The 21,957-nt window shown below is 44.5% G+C and overlaps 1 protein-coding gene across 1 annotated transcript in view; it reads right to left on the bottom strand.

Moving 5' to 3' along the window:
* Positions 1-7,820: 7,820 nt before the first annotated feature.
* Positions 7,821-21,957, bottom strand: part of LOC126484695 (uncharacterized) — a 153,277-nt gene continuing 139,140 nt past the window's right edge. The window contains exons 3-5 of the mRNA XM_050108291.1: positions 19,550-19,927; positions 10,980-11,140; positions 7,821-8,336 (exon numbers count right to left, since the gene is read on the bottom strand). Of these exons, the coding sequence (XP_049964248.1) occupies positions 8,025-8,336; positions 10,980-11,140; positions 19,550-19,927 (851 nt within the window). The 3' untranslated portion in view covers positions 7,821-8,024. The remainder of the gene's footprint in view (positions 8,337-10,979; positions 11,141-19,549; positions 19,928-21,957) is intronic.

Below are 21,957 nucleotides of genomic sequence, written 5' to 3' on the forward strand. Positions count from 1 at the left end.
AGTTTGCCGTGGACCACTTAGTGCAACCCAACATGACGTGGCTTATACAGGGTGTTTCAAAAATGACCGGTATATTTGAAACGGCAATAAAAACTAAACGAGCAGCGATAGAAATACACCGTTTGTTGCAATATGCTTGGGACAACAGTACATTTTCAGGCGGACAAACTTTCGAAATTACAGTAGTTACAATTTTCAACAACAGATGGCGCTGCAAGTGATGTGAAAGATATAGAAGACAACGCAGTCTGTGGGTGCGCCATTCTGACGAAGTTTTCAACGGAGGTTTAATGTAACCAAAGGACCGAAAAGCGATACAATAAAGGATCTGTTTGAAAAATTTCAACGGACTGGGAACGTGACGGATGAACGTGCTGGAAAGGTAGGGCGACCGCGTTCGGCAACCACAGAGGGCAACGCGCAGCTAGTGCAGCAGGTGATCCAACAGCGGCCTCACGTTTCCGTTCGCCGTGTTGCAGCTGCGGTCCAAATGACGCCAACGTCCACGTATCGTCTCATGCGCCAGAGTTTACGCCTCTATTCATACAAAATGCAAACGCGGCAACCCCTCAGCGCCGCTACCATTGCTGCACGAGAGACATTCGCTAACGATATAGTGCACAGGATTGATGACGGCGATATGCATGTGGGCAGCATTTGGTTTACTGACGAAGCTTATTTTTACCTTGACGGCTTCGTCAATAAACAGAACTGGCGCATATGGGGAACCGAAAAGCCCCATGTTCCAGTCCCATCGTCCCTGCATCCTCAAAAAGTGCTGGTCTGGGCCGCCATTTCTTCCAAAGGAATCATTGGCCCATTTTTCAGATCCTAAACGATTACTGCATCACGCTATCTGGACATTCTTCGTGAATTTGTGGCGGTACAAACTGCCTTAGACGACACTGCGAACACCTCGTGGTTTATGCAAGATGGTACCCGGCCACATCGCACGGCCGACGGCTTTAATTTCCTGAATGAATATTTCGATGATCGTGTGATTGCTTTGGGCTATCCGAAACATACAGGAGGCGGCGTGGATTGGCCTCCCTATTCGCCAGACATGAACCCCTGTGTCTTCTTTCTGTGGGGACACTTGAAAGACCAGGTGTACCGCCAGAATCCAGAAACAATTGAACAGCTGAAGCAGTACATCTCATCTGCATGTGAAGCCATTCCGCCAGACACGTTGTCAAAGGTTTCGGGTAATTTCATTGAGAGACTACGCCATATTATTGCTACGCATGGTGTATATGTGGAAAATATCGTACTATAGAGTTTCCCAGACCGCAGCGCCATCTGTTGTTGAAAATTGTAACTACTGTAATTTCGAAAGATTGTCTGCCTGAAAATGTACTGTCGTCCCAAGCATATTGCAACAAACGGCGTATTTCTATCGCTGCTCGTTTAGTTTTTATTGCCGTTTCAAATATACCGGTCATTTTTGAAACACCCTGTATCTCCACTACCTTTTATGCGTTCACTGCATGTGGACTGTCCCTTCCTATTGAGGCTCCATCTTAATTCGAATAACTGACGCCACATACTTCCTCAGCGGATCCTTCTGGTTGCCCCACGGTATTGTTATTATAATGTGCTGGATCGCAACGTACATAAAACACTTATCCTCCTGCGATTTATGCCGCTGCTGTTCCACTACAAACTTCTCTCTTTTCTTCAAACGTGGTGAAAGTAGGATATCTGCAAACGCAGACCTTATCACTGCCGTTACATTCTTTCTTCGTGTAATACTCATAATATACGGAGCTCTTGTTGACATGAAATGTCCTGTAAAGTACAACCGAGCCACTTCTGCACGATCACCGTACCGTTCAGACGAAAGTGGTCGCACCGAATGCCACAATCAGGGCTGGTTTAACCCTTTCGTTGGGGCACATATTTTTCACCAAAATAATACGCAGTTTTGAACGTTGGAACGACTGTATCTCACATCTGTCATGTAGCGAGACACTTTCGGAAGGTAGAGAAAAATGCCACAGACCATGGAGTGGATGTATTTAGGGCTGTGAGAGTTCAAATGGGTGACGTGTGTTTACAGTATGTGTATTTCATGAAAATGAAATCACCGTGTTCTCCACGTCAAGAATGTGTGAAGTGATTAATTGTTTTCTTAAATATCTTACACGTTGTTTTGAAACACTACTCCACGCGCCTGTAATAATGGTTCAAATGGCTCTGAGCACTATGGGACTTAACATCTATGGTCATCAGTCCCCTAGAACTTAGAACTACTTAAACCTAACTAACCTAAGGACAGCACACAACACCCAGTCGTCACGAGGCAGAGAAAATCCCTGACCCCGCCGGGAATCGAACTCGGGCGCGGGAAACGAGAACGCTACCGCACGACCACGAGCTGCGGACTGATAATGCTGGTTTGTGCATAATTTGCATGTAGTGGACGTATATGTGCCGGAGAACTTCATAGAATGTAGAAAACGATGGTGTGTGGTATGTCAAAGACATCTCCAAATGTTGTGTAGAAAACTTGTGTGCAATATTTAGTGTTTATTCATTGTCAGGAGAATTAATGTGTTTCGGTACTGATTTGTTATACTGTTTCCATAATTGCCTTCCTGATGAAATCATTGTAAAATTAAGATTTAGCTCTGAAAATCGTAGGTTAGGTGAAAACATGGGTGTAGTTAGGTTCGTAAGACACATGTTGTCCCACTTCACCTGTTTATGTCCGTATCTAATGGGCTCATATTGCACCCAAGCACCTCGGTATCTTAACAAGCATGTTAGACATCACAATTTACTGGAGAGTTTTCGTCACATGTGACATACAACTTACAAAGCTTAAGAAGAGAGTGCTAATATAGTGATGGTAGATTTTAATGCACAGATAGGCAAAGACAGAAAGGGATTTGAGCAAGTGTTGGGATGTTTTTGATACGGAGGCAGAAATGAAGAAGGGGAAAGACTCCTGGATTTGTGCCAGAGGAATGGAAGAAAGTAGCAAACAGCTGGTTTCTGAAGAGAGAAAGTCATGTTATCACCAGATACAGTTGGGATGGAAGAACCAAGAATGTAATTGATTATATTCTAGTAGATATGGAATAGGGAAAGAAAGTAACAAATGCGAAGGTAATTCCAAGTGTGAGTGCAGATGGAGACCATGGATTACTGGTGGGACAATGGAAAAGAATCAGTGTGTGAAAAACACAAAACAGGAGAACGTGATGAGGATACGGGATTGGAAACTGCTGAGAAGTATAGAGATTTAATCACAAAAAAAATTCTGAAAGAAGTTTTCCGCGATGTAGAAAAAAAATGGAGTTTATTCAAAGACATTTTAGGCGAAGCAGCACAAAAGGTATGTAGTAGAACATCTGGAAAGGAAAAAGTAAGGTAGACAAGTTGGGGCATGGAGAAAGTGGTGGAAAACTAAAAATGACGAGGACCATAAAAGATATATAGAGGAAAAGAAGTGCAAAGAAATAGTGGAAACAGCAAAGAAAAAGGCATGGGCAGAGTTTACAAAAAAACTTGAAAAAGATGTGAAAAGCAATAAGAAATGTTCTATAAAATGATGAAAAATAAAAGGAAGGCTTCTGAAGTACCAATAAAGATGGAAACAGGGGATGGTACTGTGATGGAACATCCAGGGAATATAAAAGATCTCTGGAAAGAACATTTTAAGAAACTGATTAACGTTGAGGAACAGGTACTCGAGGAAACAACAAATAATGGAGAAACTAAGATAATTTGGGAAGCAGAATTAGTACAAATTACACAGGAAGAAATGGAAATAGCTCGAAGAAGATGAATGGGGGGAAAGCCCCAGGAGCTGATGAAGTATCAGTGGACGTGATATGAGCAGCAGGTCCTGTGGAAATGCAGTGGCTGTATAGAGTACTATCAAGTGTGTGGAGAAATAGTACAATACTTGACGATTGGATGAGACATTGTTCATATCTTAAAAAAAGGCAATAAAAAACTTTGTAAAAACTACAGAGGAATAACCCTAATGAGTTATAAAGCCAAGATTTTTGAAAGAATTTTACTAAATCGAATAAGTGAAAAGATAAAAAAAGGAGCTGAATGAAGAACAGCATGGGATAAGGAAAGGAAGAAGCACAATCGACTTGATATTTTCTATGTGTCAACTGATGGAAAAAAGTTGGGAGTATAACAAAAGGATGATGGTTTTTATAGACATAGAAAAGGTATATGACTGAGTTAACAGGGAAAGACCCCGGGAAGAAATGAAGAAAATAGATGTAGAAGATGGATACATTAATGTAATGAAGACAGTGTACAAAGGACACAATTGTAGAATTAGAACATCATTGGGGAACTCTGAATACCTCGAAATAAGACAAGGACTTAAACAAGGAAGTATTCTATCTCCTGCACATTTTAACGTTGTGGTGGAGGGAGTGAATAGGGCAGTTAAAGATATAGTAAAGGAAAAAGACAAAAAGATGATTTTTGCAGATGGTATGGTATATGTACAGGTACAACTTGATGCGTTGAAGGAAATAATTAAAAGGTATGGATAAAAAATAAATAAAGATAAGAGTGAAGTAATGGTATTTGGAAGAGACAAAGGGATCAACGGAAATATTACTCTGAATAGAGGACCCCTCAAAGTGGTAGACAGTTTCACATACTTCGGGAGTGAAATATCTAGTGATGGAAGGATAACCAACGGAATTTGCAGGTGGTTGCAGAGGGGAGGCAATTTCTACCAAACAATAAAGCACCTGATTTGGAATAAGGAAGTTTCTGAAAAGCAAAACTCCTTATGTATAAGATTTATTACTTCCCTATTGTCACCTATGCAGGAGAAACATGGACATTGACAGAAAGGGACTGGAGCAGATTGCAAGCAGGGGGGAAATGAAATTTCTCAGAGGAGTTAAGGGAAAAACAAGAATGGTCAGAGTAAGGAACACAGATATCAGAAAGGACCTTATACAAGAAAGTATGAGAGAAGAAATTGGAAAAAAGAGATTAAGATGGTACGGGCATGTTAAGAAGATGTGTGGGCAGAGACTCCCCAAAATTATGGAAGAACCAAAGATGGATGGAAAAAGACCTGGAGAGCGCCCAAGAACAGAGTGGAAAACGGGAGTGACAATATCTGTGGAAAGGAGAGGTGTGACCTGGCAGTAAGAGGAAGAAGAAAAGTGGTTGGAGGACCGAGCCAAATGGAGAGGACTCGTCTGCACCTAGCCCCGGCAGTAGCTGGAGCGGGATCTGGATGTAGATAAATAGACACATAGCCACACTAGCAATAAAATCAATGGTCTCTCATGCAACGTTCATCCGTGGAGAAGGCTAACGTTACGGAAGCTTGTAATGTATGTATTACGATAAGACTGCAGACGGGTGAAGTTGAGTGAGCGATGGTGATCAAGCTACACGCATGGCTGCAATTAAACTCTCCAACAGTGATATTGTAGTCTATTAATTGTTTTGGTATATTGCTGCGTAAACTCTCAGCGCACTGAAATTCTACTTCGCCTAGAAATCATCGCCGGATTTTTTGGTGTCTCTGTTCGGACATACTAATGTTTTTTTCAGTTCTTTAGCAAGTCTCCATTGTTACGAAGCAGCAATACACGAATCATCCATTACAGTTTGGCGACTCCTTTCATCTACTTAGTAAAACATGAGATGAACATATTTCCGATACAGTTATGTCTCTGAAATTGTTCGAGTGAAATATGTGTGGACTGACTTCGTAAGTGTATTTGACTTCCAGCCTATTTACGGAATGAGGTAAGACAGTGTTCAAGATACTTAATTGGCTTTGGGTAGAAAATGAGTCAAATCTCCATCGGACATCCAAAATTGAGTTTTCTATGGTTTTTTTTCGAATGCCGCCATCGTGCTTTTAAAGAAACCACGTCCAATTGATTTTCTCATCGTAATGAAATCGACTTTTGTCCAAACTGTCTCGCTGTAGACTAGACGTTAAACCTAATAATTCCGTACTTATAACCTTTAAAAACCATAAAGATCGTTTCGAAAGTATTTTATATAAGGTTAGGAAACTTTCTTCAGTGACTCTTGTTCCCTATTGTTACGCCTGATTCCGCATGAAGCCGATGTGCTGGAATGTGTGTTCGATAGAGGTAAATCCGCGGCACCTGCAAACGATAACAACATGACATGGGTGCGGCCAACCAGGTGCCGCTATAGCTTTTTTGCATCGTACCATGTCGTTACGATATACGGGCATTGTGTGCGCCTTTAAAGTCTGATAATTGAATAATTTTTCATAGATCCAACTGCGGGCACCAGATGCAAATGCAATTATTGGTGAAAGCCATCACGTTCAGGGTTTCAATTATTTTCTGCAGCGTCACACGGGCAAAAAGTGTAATCACGGGCAATTCCGTTCGCAATCGCGGTTATATAAAACACGATAGATAGGATAACAGAAAGCACACCATGAGACGTTATTGTTTCTGTGGGTACTGGAATAGGTAGTGATTAATTGAAGCAAACTTTTCTTCTGTTGTTCAAAATCGTTCTTTATTCTTTGTCATTCACTTGCATTATTTTAACAAATTTACAGAAAGATTCCTCTTCACATCAAGCACAAGTCTGTAGGGAATACGACGACGTCTTTAATTCAGAAACGATAGTCAACAGAAAAATATGTTTGAGAATTTGCATCGGTTGTTGCTCTCAAATCATGTGAGACCAGTTGTATATGATCTTCTGCCTGTCACAACTTCATTTATCCTTACGCCGAGTGATATACACATGTTAGTATATGAATGGGATGAATATCACCCGATGGAAGACAGCCCGACCAAGCAAAGTGTGTGTTGTTTAGAAAGGCGTTGGTTGTCTATAAAAGTACATAACACGCACTACCCCAGCGAAGTATTCGTTCTCCAGTAATATATATTTTCCTGTAAGAAAATAATAAGGCGAAATGAAAACTTTATACTCAGTGTTGTAATTTTTTTACGGAAGTCATTTTGTTCCGTACATAATTCATTTACTATGAAACGGACACTTTGTTTAACAATCAGTTACTTTAGCACCCTTGGACATTATCAAGCTAAATAAAAATAAAAATTGGCATACTGAATCACTGTTCCACACAACGGTACAGGGAATTGCAACATGTGATAGCCTCACTAAAATGCATTATCGTAAATATTGAAGTGGCAACACACATGGCCTGATCAGCGTTTTAAAATCAAGTAGGATGCAAATCAAGGAACTTAGCGGCACTACTCCACTCCGTTCAAACACGCCTCGGAAGGCCTAACAGTACCATCCGACCGCCGTGTCATCCTCAACCGACGAGCATCAGCTGATGCGGATACGGAGAGGCATGTAGTTAGCGCACAACTCTCCCGGTCGGTGTTAGTTTTCGTGAACGGAGCAGCTACGTCTCAAGCAAGTAGCTCCTCAATTTCTGAGTGCACCCCGCTTGCCAGAGCCGGACGGTCACCCATCCATGTGCTAGCCAAACCCGACAGTGCTTAGCTTTTGTGATGTGACGGAAACAGGTGTTACCACTGCGGCAAGACCGCTGGCGCACGAACTCAGCAGCACTATAATTTTTCTTGCGGTATTACTCAATAGTGCCCAAGGGAGCAGCAATATTGCTTCATTTAAGAGATTTACACTGGCTGTGGATCCAGAGGTACGTAAGATCGTTTTCGTTTGCCCCGAGTACATGAACGCATAAAGTGGCTCGACAATCCACAGTGCTGTTACGATTTCGAGACACTACTTTGCGTGATCGGCCTATAGAATTTCATTTGCTCGGACTGACGGAAGCTAATCTTTGTAGTGGAGGCAGTGAGAGAATGGACAAATTGTTAATAGATCTGAAGAATGTATATTTGGGCAAGACTTGTTAAGCTTAGTGCAGTGCACTAAAGACGTCTAGCACCTCAAACAGTAGAGAAGACTGTGTGGACTGGAACAGACCACAGTCTAGACAGCGTGATGCGAAGAGTGCCTCTGGCGGGGTTCCGCTGTATGTACACGTTTTCCGCGGCAGCAGGTAACTGCCGGCCCTAGTAGTAACCTCCGACCCCGCCGTAACCGCCCTTGGAGAAGCCCTGGCCGTACGAGGCGCCGTGCTGGCCGCCGAACTGCTGTCCCTGCTGCGCCACCTTCTTGCCGAAGTCGTCGTAGGCGGCGCTCTGCCCGTAGCCCTGCTCGCCGCCGTAGAAGGCCTGCTGGCCGCGCGACCCCTTGTGGCCGGAGGCGTCGTCGACGGCGAAGCCGTGGCCGAAGCCGCCCTTGCGCGCAGCCTGCTCGGCCGCGAAGCGCGCGTCCTCCAGCTTGCCGCCGTACTGCGACCCGTCCTGCACGCCGAAGCCGCCCTGTCGACATGCGAGACGCGCCACCTTTTACACTGCTGAAGATGAGTCACCGGCCGAAACGTTTCTGCACTTCTTAAGGAGGCAGCCGGGGAGTGGACTAGAGTAAGGGGACAGCAGATTGATTATTTTGTTCATCTGCATTTTGTAGTGTACGAGGCGTGTTAGTTGAGCAACGGCGATTTCATAATTCTACATTCTGTGTTATTTTCGCGCGATTTTTTTGTTGTTCCGTTGGTAAACGCCTGGAAAATATCTACATCGTTAACCATATCGGGTACTTAGCCTGTTGTTGGGTGTCCGAAATGTTACATGTGTTTTGACAGTTTCGGCATGTGTTTTGACGGTTTCGGCGATTATTTTCTACAAAAATGGATCAGTGATTTATTAGAAATGTAAAAATTGCTTTTTGTGAGTCTGCTATCAGTAAAACAAGGATTTGTGAGTGATATAAGCGTTTCGAAAAAATGGTCATGAACAATCAGCAAGGGACTGATGACATTTGCGTATCAACTGGCTCAAACCATGACATTTTTTGTGATGTTTTGTGTACGGAACGTGTCACATCATAATATGTTAAAAAATTGTTGACTTTGAACAAAAAAGCGGCGAAAGCAAGATGTTCATGAGTACCTATGTGAAGTGAACAGCAGTGCAGACCTACTGAAGTGTCGTAACAGAAGATGGAACATGCGTTTATGACGTCGAAACTATGGCCATAGCTGGCAAACAATCATGCTTCCCTTGCTCACCAGTCGAATGCCAAACTAGGGACTCCGGAGGGTTCCGTAACCTACTGGGATGTTTGGCCGAAAATGGCGAAATTTTGCAACAGTCCACCCTAGTCTCATGAGCTATCATTCAAAGATGTAATAATATAATATCTTTATCATTGCTTTGTGAACTGTATTGCTGATTTAGTGCAAAGGAGGTGGTATGAAGTAATAGAATTTTTAAAAAGAACAAACCTCCAGGTTAGGTTAATGCGGACAGTGCTACTGGCAGTAGCGAAGTTGTGTGCGGAAACATATCAGCACCAACAATAGCCGCAAAGGAACTTCATGAATCTGAACATTATGTCAAATCACATTGTTCACAGTTCCATTTTGACTTTGTATGATTGTAAAGTTGTGTGCGGAAACATATCAGCACCAACAATAGCCGCAAAGGAACTTCATGAATCTGAACATTATGTCAAATCACATTGTTCACAGTTCCATTCTGACTTTGTATGATTATAAAGTTGTGTGCGGAAACATATCAGCACCAACAATAGCCGCAAAGGAACTTCATGAATCTGAACATTATGTCAAATCACATTGTTCACAGTTCCATTCTGACTTTGTATGATTATAAAGACATTTCTTCGTGAAATGTAGTGTAGCAAATACGTCTGAAAATTGGCTTTATACCGTCCATGACAAATTATTGTGGAATGTGGCATTGTGTATAAACATGGGCTGATCGTTGCTATGTTATTGTATTTCCTCCAAGTTTTTCACCCCTTCGGTCATATTCCATCTATAAGTAAATGCAGGAATTCTGTAGATGGAGTATATTATGCTCTGCATACTGGACAATATGATGCTGTTGTCATCAACACCAAAGTAAATATTAAGTGTCATGCGCTCTGGAATCGATTAGTGCGTGCAAAGACGGGAGGAAGAAGGATGGTAAAATGAAGCAGAAGTATTTGAAGAGGCAACCGAGCAAAATACGAAAGCTGTTAAAAGAATAGGTGAGGAGTTGTCTAGTGACACAGACAAATTCTTTCATAGTCAGGGATTTCATTAAAATGTTGTTGAAACTTCAAACACCACTTCAGGTAATGTGATTTCTTGCTATTTTCAAGTGAACTGTTAGAGATATAAACTTAAAATTTTCAGTGTACGTACTACTTATCGCTTTATGTATTTTATCATAGCCTCCTCAAAATATATGAAAAATAAAATATCGGTGCCAACAGAGAGTGGAGAAAAAGACGTTACAATTTATTCAGCAATAAAAAATTAACAATTATGTTTGAAGAATAATTTCCAATATACTGAACTCACTTTGACAAATTATGTCATATTTACCCACCACGACAGTCCCAAGAAATATCTTAATAGGCAGATGGTGTAAGAGAAAACGTTCCTTAAATTGATCGCGGCAGGTATAGGAGGGTGCGGGTCCCCTTAATCAGTGTACTGGATTTTGTATCGAAATATATATCGTATAAAAGACACACAGGTGGAGTCTCCTCCCGTATCTTTAATTGCATCCTTAAATTGCGAGTAGGGAATGGCGACGAGAAATGAAAGGAGTGATGGAGACAAGAGAATTGCAAGCGGACAGTGTGGCATTTGCGTACGGTACTTCAATGTCGCCGACATAATTGGAAGAGGAGACTAATTGAACAACCCAGCACCAGATATGAGGGGCTATAAAGTAAGTTATCCGTTTCAGATTGCTGTATGTTTTTAGCGTAAATATTCTTTTCGAGAAGAGCCAGTTAAGCGAAAAGATACCTCTCGGGAAACGAAAGAGCAGAGAATGTGTAGTTCCACGTAACATTCAAATGGATCAGACGTAGCCTCTGAGTGGAGCCCTTCAGAACCGCAGCGCAGACTACGAGACTACTGTACGGGTGGCGCCGGTACTCACCTGCTGGCCTGTGTACTTGAAGTGGTCACCCTCATCGCTGGCCTCGTCGAAGAAGGTGGAGGTTTGACCCGACTCGTCCTTGTGGTGGTAGTTCTGGAAGCCCTTGCTGCTGTGGCCCTTGCGATGGCCACCTCCGGCCTTCACCGCGCCAGCGGTGAGGGCTGAAAATAAAAGTGAGCCCACTAGTTACAAGATTGTGAGATACGCATGTCGCTTCAGCAAAGCACGATTGTGTAAATAGCTTTCCTGAATTACCTGCGGAAGTTACGTCCACTGTCAAAGCGTTTCAGGGGGAGGCACTTGTAAAAACAGTTCTTAGCAGTTTCTAACGAATCCCAAATTTCCTCCACACTATTTAACATATTTTTTTTTAAAAATGTATGGATCTATTCAGTAGGTTACTAGGGTACATAAGCAAGGTTATTACAAACAGTACAGACAGACTGCTTATTTCCTATCCCTCGGTCTTGTAGCATTATCAGTCAAATCATTTCACACTAACTCCATTTCTTTTTCTCCCCTTGAATCACTGTTTCATCGTACAATCACTATGCAACGGTTTCAGTGAAATAATCGAGCTAAGCCGGCATGTGGCCGAGTGGTTCTAGGCGCTTCAGTCCGGAACCGCGCTGCTGCTACGGTCGCATGTTCGAATCCTGCCTGGTATGGCTGTGTATGATATCCTTGGGTTAGACAGGTTTAAGTAGTTCTAAGTCTAGGGGACTGATGACTTCAGATGTTAAGTCCCATAGTGCTTAGAGCCATTTGAATCGAGCTAAATATTACGAAACAGCCATTCCCATAACTTCACGCGTTACTGTTATCATTAAGATGTGTTAGACCCGCCTCAGCATTTCAAAGGTTATCTACCCTGAAAGTTTCTGAGCTCCTGTGATCCTACAATAAAAATAAATACGAGTATATTAAAGATTGTCTGTTCCGCGCGTTGCCTGACGTAGACCTCACGCTCCTCGGTTTCTCTTTCAACTTGAGTAATTTTTCCGCCGTGTTACAAGAAATACTTAGCATCTTGTGCTGAATCTCCCCCATATTTTGTATTCCAGTCGGTCTTATTCTTTTCCTTGGCGTTCTTCATAAGCCCCTTAGCTATCTTAAAAAAAAGAGGATTACTCACTGAGGAGCTTGTGATGCCACGTAACCAAAAGCAAAAAAAAAAAAAAAAAAAAAAAAAAAAACGAATAACGACTATGCTGGTTGTACGCGAAGGGCCGTCTTTTCAAAATAATGAGTTGCATTGTTTACTACAAAACTAAAAATATGATGTCTGTTTTAATAACTGTGCGCTACCTAATTCTGTTTCTTTGTTATCGTCATACCAGTCTCGAATCTTAGACATGACATCCTCTTCTAGAGCTTCCTACATTTTCCTCTACACATACGGGTATATTGCGCAACGCACTGAACGTCAGCCACTGTATATCAGCCACAGTCTGACCAGTTGCTTTGGCGAACATAGCGAGTTTGTATTTTCATTTTATCCTCCCGCCATTTCAGTTGCAGCACTGGCGTGCAAATTCCAGTCGTTTCCGGCAAACAGCAGTCAGCATAGGTGCATGAATCAGGCGCCCGGCGCTGAGGCCCATACACAGCAACATTCGCTGAATAGTCGTTCAGGAGAAACTGTTGGTAGCCCCTTTGGTTCATCGGGCAGTCAGTGGCTCAACGGTTGCGCGTCTATTAGCCCATACGCCTCTCTGCAACCGTCATTCACACCTGTCATCAATGGTCTGCAGTGCACCACATTTACGTCAGTTTGGATACCGCCATTCCACCGTACACGGTATACTTTAATCACGGCGGCAGGCGAAATGTTTACAGACTTAGACGTTTCAGAAATGTTTACATCCTTGGCCCGAAAACCAATGATCATTTTCGCTCCGCTTCCGCATTATGAAAACAACTGCACTGTTATCTGCATCCCCTCGACAGCTATTATATACCCTCCACGGCTTGTGATGCCACAACCAGCCTGGTTAGCCGAGCGCGCTAACGCGCTGCTTCCTGGACTCGGGTAGGCGCGTTGGCCCCGGATCGAATCCGCCCGGCGGATTAGCGACGAGGGCTGGTGACCCGGCCATCCTGGATGTGGTTTTTAGGCGGTTTTCCACATCCCCCTAGGTGAATACCGGGCTGTTCCCGCCTCAGTCACACGGCTCGCAGACATCTGAACACTTTCGCACTATTCCGTGGATTTCACTCGTCACAGACAGTTGCAGTACACTAATTACTTCCCGGCGAGTACGGGGTGGCGGCAGGACGGGAATCCGGCCATCCCTTCAACTAACATTGCCACATCCGATTAACCATGCCGACCATGCGTATCCGCGGGCAATAAGGCACAAGTAAAAGAAGAAGTAAGACTGCTAGTGCTGCCATCTCCCGCCTGTGTTCGAGTGATCGCTGCTCGTTGACGTCGACCATAGGGGAGGTCACATTAATGTGACTGGAGCGAGTAGACTACCGGATGATCTGCGAAATTTTTGAAGTTGTTGGTAATTGTACGCCAGGTGACATACTGAGTAAGACCAGGAGTAATCGCACTTACACCCTTGTTTAATCAAATGATCGTACTTTGGTTAATGAGTATCGGTGTGTTGTAGACTCGACAGCTTTTTGGAAGGCAAGCAATACTGGGTGCATACGCTTGCCTTGACCAGGTAGTCAGACTGACAGCGATGCCTCCTGCTGTGCTGACGTGACCATCCCCACTGCCGCTGTTGGGTGACAATCCGCTGGACGAGACGTCTACTTTTCCCGGCCCGTGCTGTGCTGTGCTGTGCTGCAATATAGCCCCTGGCCCGGGGCGGCGCCGCCCAGAGATAGGGCGCGCGCCCCCACTCCATCACCGCCGGACGTTCCCCAAGAATAGGCGAGTCCGGCGCTATCGTTAATATTCGGGCGCCGCCCGGACCGCCACGTAATTTGCCGCCAGATGAGTTACGTGAGGTGTTACCACAAGCGCCGCGCGCTAACTAGTTTGTTATGCGCGTTCTTGCCGCCGGCCGGGGGCCGCGACGCTCCCGAAAGCGGAGGCCAGCGCCTTAAAAACCGCGTCCGTCTGGAGCAATGTTTTCACCTGGTGGCTGTTCTTTTATCTCGCAGATGTAAATCTTGAATTTGCTCCCGAGATGGCTCTGTATATGCGAACCTTTAAAAACTTGGCGCGAAGCGAAAATACAGGGTGAATCATATCTCTGCCGACAAACTTTCAGAGATGCTAGTATGGATCAAAACAAGAAAAACATGTCCGGTAACCATGGAATCTAAAATGCTTACCTTAAGAGTTATGAGTACTTGTTCATCTTTGATAGTGTAACGTCTTTCCTTTCCATGTTTTCAGACGAGCTAGTATGGACAAAACCAAGAAAATAAGTCTACTAAACATGGGCTCTAACGTGCATACCTTATGAGTTAGAACCACGTTCAAATGGCTCTGAGCACTATGGGACTCAACTTCTGAAGTCATTAGTCCCCTAGAACTTGGAACTAGTTAAACCTAACTAACCCAAGGACATAACAAACATCCATGCCCGAGGCAGGATTCGAACCTGCGACCGTAGCGGTCTTGCGGTTCCAGACTGCAGCGCCTTTAACCGCACGGCCACTTCGGCCGGCTTTAGAACCACGTGTTCACAGTAGTGAACAAGTGATTGTAGCTCGTAACGTATGTGCGTTAGCGTCCATGTTAACTTGATAGTTTTCTCCTGTTTCCGTCTACGCCATCACCTCTAAAGACAAGGAAAGTAAGGAGCTTTGCATAGAATGGATCCGTTTCACAGTAACGAAGAAGAACAAGTACTCACAGCTCTTACGATATGCACTTTGCACAACTCTTCTGTCTTGTTTTAGTCCATATTGCCGTCTCTGAAAGTTTGTCGGTGGTGGTCTGGTTCAGACTGTGTACTGGCCACAGGTATGCGGTGACAGAGCTGTAGTTGTGCTCAACTGTACCGGAAATTTAAGTTTCCGTACTAGCGTGAAAAGTTACAGCAACTCTCTGTACTTTCTGGGAGTAAGAGTTGTGAGGAAGGACTGATTCAGACAGAAATACTCAGCATCAGCTCCAGATGGCGTTCGCGAGATAATTGCGGAAGTGTGGGTAGAAGGCGAAATCGGCTAGTACTAGTTCGTACAAATGTGTTTGAAATGTAAACTTCCTATTAAGCCCACATCTAATTGAGCTCAAAACCAGTCGCAAGTAATCGTATTTTGAAGAGTGAAACGCCGTTGAATTTTTTTGGGATTGCGGTACTAGCACCAGAAACTCCATTTGAAAAATCTTAAGTTGATCCCAATATCTCTGTAAAGAGACTAGTCATTTGGTCCCCACTTTTTCGCAATTCGTTTTGGTGAAAATGGAATTCTAACACCTTAAACGGTTCTGGGAAAACGCGAGGTAAACAGCTTTGCTGACTCAGTCTGTTTGTATATGGCTATCTTTGACAGGGATCACCATTTCACGTGTCCTGCCGACGTGGAAATGCGTTAGCTTGTTCATTGGCTTATTACAAGGGGCTTCAGGTCCACCAGATTTACAAACTGAAGACCATGAATACGAAGTAGAAGAGGAAAAATTAGTAGAAAACACTCATTTTTAATAAGACTCCAAAAAAAGAATCTTTTTATAATTTCTTCTCCAACATTGCATTGTGCCGCACGCTGTCCATAGTGGTCAGTATTTGGCTGTTCTTGGTTCAAATGGCTCTGAGCACTATGGGACTTAACATTTAGCAGGCCGAAGTGGCCGTGCGGTTAAAGGCGCTGCAGCCTGGAACCGCGAGACCGCTACGGTCGCAGTTTCGAATCCTGCCTCGGGCATGGATGTTTGTGATGTCATTAGGTTAGTTACGTTTAACTAGTTCTAAGTTCTAGGGGACTAATGACCTCAGCAGTTGAGTCCCATAGTGCTCAGAACCATTTGAACCATTTTGAACTTAACATCTGTGATCATCAGTCCCCTAGAACTTAGAACTACTTAAACCTAACTAACCTAAGGACATCACACACATCCATGCCCGAGGCAGGATTCGAACCTGCGACCGTAGCAGTCGCGCAGTTCCGGACCGGCTGTTCTTACTACGGAGGACCGTGGAAATGATCCTATAAGGGGAAGGTACCATTTGTAATGAAATTATTTTTGGTACTATCCTTCGTCATTACAGAACAGTAAAAGCAACTGACATTTCGACCGTCTTTGCAGCGGTTCTCTACAGGACGACTAACTGAAGGGGTCAAAACTTCAAAATTTTATATACTTGGGAAGACGGGTACCGCCAGACGTTTTTCGCTCTCTGGCTCATAATAACGTACCCAGGTTCTGTCAACTGTTAGAACACATGTCACCAAGCCGCCCACGTTCGGCCTGAGTTTAACTATACTGAATAGACTGTGGAATGTAATATACACACACGCTTCGTCTTTTTTCATCGAAGACGTCTGCGAAGCTGACTGTTTACAGAGATCGTGATTCTTCACACCAGCGATATGAGCAAATCCGATACTGATAGTCGGTTTCGTGACCCAAACCAGTTAAAGAAACAGGTCGATAGTTAGCCATCATGGCGTCAGGCCAGATCCACAGTCTCATGTGGCGCAAACTTCTAGAGAAGACACATCCATGGCTTGTCAACATGTACGTCCGCTGATAAATCAGTCTCTTGCTAATGAGACTGTGATCATGTCTTTGTAACATTCTCCTATGAATTACTTGAAATTTTAGGTCCCCTCACCACATAAATCTTACTTTGAGTTTCAACTCTCCTAGTCAACATGCAGGTGTTTCCATGTGCTGTCACACTGTCAAACGTTTCCCGCACTGGATTTTGAAATTGAGATGTCCGTCTCGTGTACTACTGTAAATTTGCTGTCACTGTCACACCTACGTACTTGCGCGATGGCTGTTAACTGAAACGTTAGCTAATTATAACGCATTCTGTTTCGAAAGTAACAGGACCTTAACGTCCAATCCGTCACTGTCGGCGTTGGTCTCGTTCCGAACACATGTTTCCCGTTACGATACTGGAAAATCACTTACGTTACTAGTTTCTGCGCTGCTGTCATTCTCACGTGACAAATGATGCTAGCCATACACCTGAAGCCATATGATGTAGGCAATTTGTCTGACGGTATCCGAGCTTGCCATTACATATTGGCCTCTGTATCGAAGCTTCCGTGAAATGTGACACGCTTCACTAAATGAGTTTCTCGTATATTTATGAATATGTGGTTCAACGACATCATGCAGAATACGTAATAATAGCCAGAACCAAACATTGTGCGGGTGTTTGAAAAGTTTCACTGAAGCTATCGACATACCTTCAAACCACCCTCATGTATAGGAGTAAAATAGCAGCTACTTTACTTTGGAGTCTGAAGTAAATGTATGGCATCGCGTATAAAGGCAATAATCAGAACCAGGGGGCTACTGGCATTCTTAAAATATCATATATTACACTTCCACACAAATATGCCAAACGATATTGCGCGGAATTTTTTTCCTCGTAGCTCAACGCTCTGTTGCTTCACAACCGGTCTACGGAGGAAAAGGGACCCACACTTCAATGCGGAGTCCTAGCTACGTGTCGTTCCTGGCCAATTTTCTCGTGATTGGCAGGTGAACGCTAGTTTGAAAGCAAACTGAAAATTCCATGGTCCGGCCGGGATTCGACCCCCACAATATTTCAGTTTTTAGACTCACGGTTTACCACTTTCTTTGCTCTTTTGTTCTATCCGCTATTTTCGTCATTTTTCTTCAGCAATTCTGTGTGTGTGTTACATGAAATCTGTCAGATCCAATCGATGGAAAGTTCAGAACTGTTATTACAAAAATCACGACTCGTTGGACCATATTAAACACTTCCATCCAGCTACTGTCAAATCTCTGTGTGTTGTGGCCCATTGAAGGCGTGCAGCTTCGTGTCCCAATTTGGGAAATGGCGTACTGCGAAATAACCGACTCGAAATGTCTGTTACATTCTGTTACTCTGGAAACTTTCGCTCAGAAACTTGTGAAGGTAGACTTGCAGTTACTGACAGCACCAGTTCCTGTCACGGTTGAAACCTGCTGCCGTCGACAAGATATGAAACTGCTCGGCGGTCCCTGTCGGTTAAGTTCTGTTTACGTACAGATCTCTTACGCCATGTTAGCTGGCTGCGATTGGTACATGATTCGATGTAGACACGTAACAAATAGTGCAGTTTTACTAACTTTCGAACACTATAGCTCCTTTCTTCCATACGAAATCATATTCACATTTGCGAATATTGCTAAAATTTAGCTGCACTATGCATTGGTGACAACGAAAATAGGTGCACGAGGCGGGACTCGAACGCGGAACGCGGATCTTCCACTTAACGCATGTTTTCGCTTTGATCGCCTCGGCCACCCGCACACGCTCCTCATATCGGCCCAAACTTCCATACGTCACCTCTTTAGTCTAAATCCTACACTCGCACAGATGCTAAGAGTCCCTTACAGGAACAGACATATAATTAGAGATGAAGCCCAGTTATTTGGCGTGAAATACTCCGTGCCTTTTTTGTTCTTATGTACTTTGCATGTATGTCAGAAGGACACGGCGAAGTGCATTAGAACAATACAAGGACAGCAGTACGATATCCATCCTGCCATTTTGTGACGTCTCCATGTCGATCCAAAGTACTGCAGTAGTTCCATGCAACCACCTGCCTGACTCAACCCACTTACCTTCCATGGCTTAAGGTTCAAATGGCTCTGAGCACTATGCGACTTAACTTCTGAGGTCATCAGTCGCCTAGAACTTAGAACTAATTAAACCTAACTAACCTAAGGACATCACACACATCCACGCCCGAGGCAGGATTCGAACCTGCGACCGTAGCGGTGACGCGGTTCCAGACTGAAGCGCCTTTAACCGCACGGCCACACTGGCCGGCATTCCATGGCTTAGGTCAGTAGGTCAGTAGTGGGGGGGGGGGGGGGGGTGACATGACGGCCAAGTAGCAGTTTAGGGGTCTGCCTTGGTTAGTAGCGCTTTTTTAAGTTCGTTTTGTGTAATTTCTGTTCCATACCTCAATAGGTATTCAAACGCCTTGCCGCAGTGGTAACGCCGGTTCCCGTCGTATCGACGAAGTTCAGCGCTGTCGGGCTTGGCTAGTGCTTGGATGGGTGAGTGTTCGAGTCTGACGAACGCTGCTGGCAAGTGGAGTGTACTCACCTTTGTGACGCCAATTGAAGTGCTATTTGCTTAAGAAATAGCGGCTCCTGTCAAGAGAACTGGCAGCGGCCGAAAGAACGGTCTCTTGACCACATGCCCATATTAGCATGTGGTGACGCCTGTCAGCTGAATATGACTTGGCGGTCAATCGTTATCGTTCGACCTTCCGACGCCTATTCAAACCGAATCTAGTGTAGCCTATCCTATGCCAACAGCCTATCCCTTGCCATTTGACGTTCAGCCAACTATCGGGCGAGGTGATGGTGGGGCGTAGAGACTCCCAGCTGGGAACATTTGGCAGTGGTTTTGCAGCGTGCTGTTAATAACCTGCCAGAGGCCTGTGTGAGGACTCACCCTGCTGGCCGCGAGCCAGGCCGTGCTGGAAGGCGCCGCCCTGGTTGTAGTTGTTGAGCCCGCCGGCGGCGCCGCCGTAGAATCCCTGGTCGGCCTTGTTGACGGCGCGCGCGCCCTGCCCGCCGGAGAAGGCGACGCTGGACAGCGCGCCCGCCTCGCCCTTCTTACCGCCGCCGGCCGCGTAGCCGCCGCTCTGCGCCAGGCCGCCGCCCCCGGACAGGCCCCCGGCGTAGCCGCCGCCCCCGTAGCTGTTGAGCGCCTTGCCGGACACGAAGCCGCCGCCGCCGCCCACGCCGCCCAGGCCGCCGACGCCGCCGACGCCGACGCCGCCCAGACCGCCGACGCCGTAGGCTGCTACGGGGTAGTAGCTGCCCAGACCTGCGACCGAGCGGTTCTGACAACTTGCCACAGCCAGCCACATAACTACAAAATAGTCTGTGATTCCATTACTTCACAGCTTTCTATCACTTTACATCTTCTGAAAAAAAAGGAAGCAAGTGTATGAATTTCAAGATGTGCAGGTGGCAAGCAAAGAATAGAATGCAGAAGGCTATTAGAAATACGCAGAAGGTAAAAGAAACGAACTTGAGAACAGTTTTGTAGATAGAGAAGTACGTGAAGATGACATGGAAGATACGTGAAGTCAACGATATACCCCCAGAAATATTGAGATGTTTGGGAGACCCAGCCTGATAGGCGTGAATTTCACCGGACTATCAGCTTAACACGTCATGGTTGGAAAATACTGACACGAATTACTTATCAATGAACTGAGAAACTAGAGGAGGCATGACAGGTAGATCAGTTTAAGTTCCAGGGAAAGGTGGGAACACACGTGGCAATGCTGACGGTTCCACTTATCATAGAAGATAAGTTAAAAAAAGCTAAACCTGTATATATATTTAGACTAATCCTTTGACAACATGTCAACAGCAGTTCTGCAGTGGTAACACCGGTTTGCTTCGGATCACCAAAGCTATGCGCAGTCGGGTTTGGCTAGCAGTTGGATTGTCCAGGTCTGCCGAGAGCTGTTGACAGATGTGGTGCCAGTTGAGGAGCTACTTGACTGATAGTGCCTCCCGTAGCTAAAACTGACGACAGCTGGGAGAGCGGTATACTGACCACATGCTTTATCCATATCCACATCCACTGAGTACAAGAAATGAGATTAGTGATAAGCTTAACATGATATGCAGGGACCACGAAGTAGATGATGTATGGAATTACAGTACCGTGGAAGCTAAATATCTTGTAACAGCAGGAGGTAGGTCATAAAAAGAACACTACCAGAGGTAAGGAGGACATTACTGCTCAAGAGAAGTCTACTATTATCAAATATGGACTTAATTTAGGAATGAATTTGTGACAATGAATTTTGTGAGCGCAATATTGTGTTGGGAGCAGAAGAGAATACAAGCGTTTGAGATATAGTACGATGGAAAGATGTTGAAAATTAGGTGGCGTGATTAAGAAACGCGGAGGCTCTCCGCAAAATCGTCGAAAAAATAGCTCGTGGAAAATACTGAAAAGATCAACGGACAGTTTTATGCGACATCAGGGAATGAATTCGGTGGTACTAGAGGGAACTGCACAACGTAAAGCTGTGGAGAGGAAAGTGGTTGAATTGTTAATTACGGGAGCTAGGGTAGATTCAGATGAAGAGGTTGGCAGTTCGTACGGACCACGTCAAACAAGTCAGACGACTGATGAATTAAAAATATAGAAATTGAAAAGGCAGTACAGTTGAATGGCATGCATGCATACATGCGAATACTGTAACTGAAAAATTTCAGTCGCCTGATGTAGACAATTGTAATGTGCTGCGAATAAATAGAAAGAAAGATCCTTTATCACTTAGCTACAATATAGCCGGCCAGCAACGGAAAGCAGTTAATTCCATAAATTATCTGGGAGTAGGCATTAGGAGTGATTTAATATGGAATGATCATATAAAGTTAATCGTCGGTAAAGAAGATGCCAGACTGAGATTCATTGGAAGAATCCTAAGGAAAGGCAATCCGAAAACAAAGGAAGTAGGTTACAGTACGGTTGTTCGCCCACTGCTTGAATACTTCTCAGCAGTGTGGGATCCGTACCAGATGGGGTTGATAGAAGAGATAGAGAAGATCCAACGGAGAGCAGTGCGCTTCGTTACAGGATCATTTAGTAACTGCGAAAGCGTTACGGAGATGATAGATAAACTCCAGTGGAAGACTCTGCAGGAGAGACGCTCAGTAGCTCGGTACGGGCTTTTGTTGAAGTTTCGAGAACATACCTTCACCGAGGAGTCAAGCAGTGTATTGCTCCCTCCTACGTACATCTCGCGAAGAGACCATGAGGATAAAATCAGAGAGATTAGAGCCCACACGGAGGCATACCGACAATCTTTCTTTCCACGAACAATACGA

This window comes from Schistocerca serialis, chromosome 6 (genome assembly GCF_023864345.2).
Source record: "Schistocerca serialis cubense isolate TAMUIC-IGC-003099 chromosome 6, iqSchSeri2.2, whole genome shotgun sequence".
Taxonomy (NCBI): Eukaryota; Metazoa; Arthropoda; class Insecta; order Orthoptera; family Acrididae; genus Schistocerca; species Schistocerca serialis.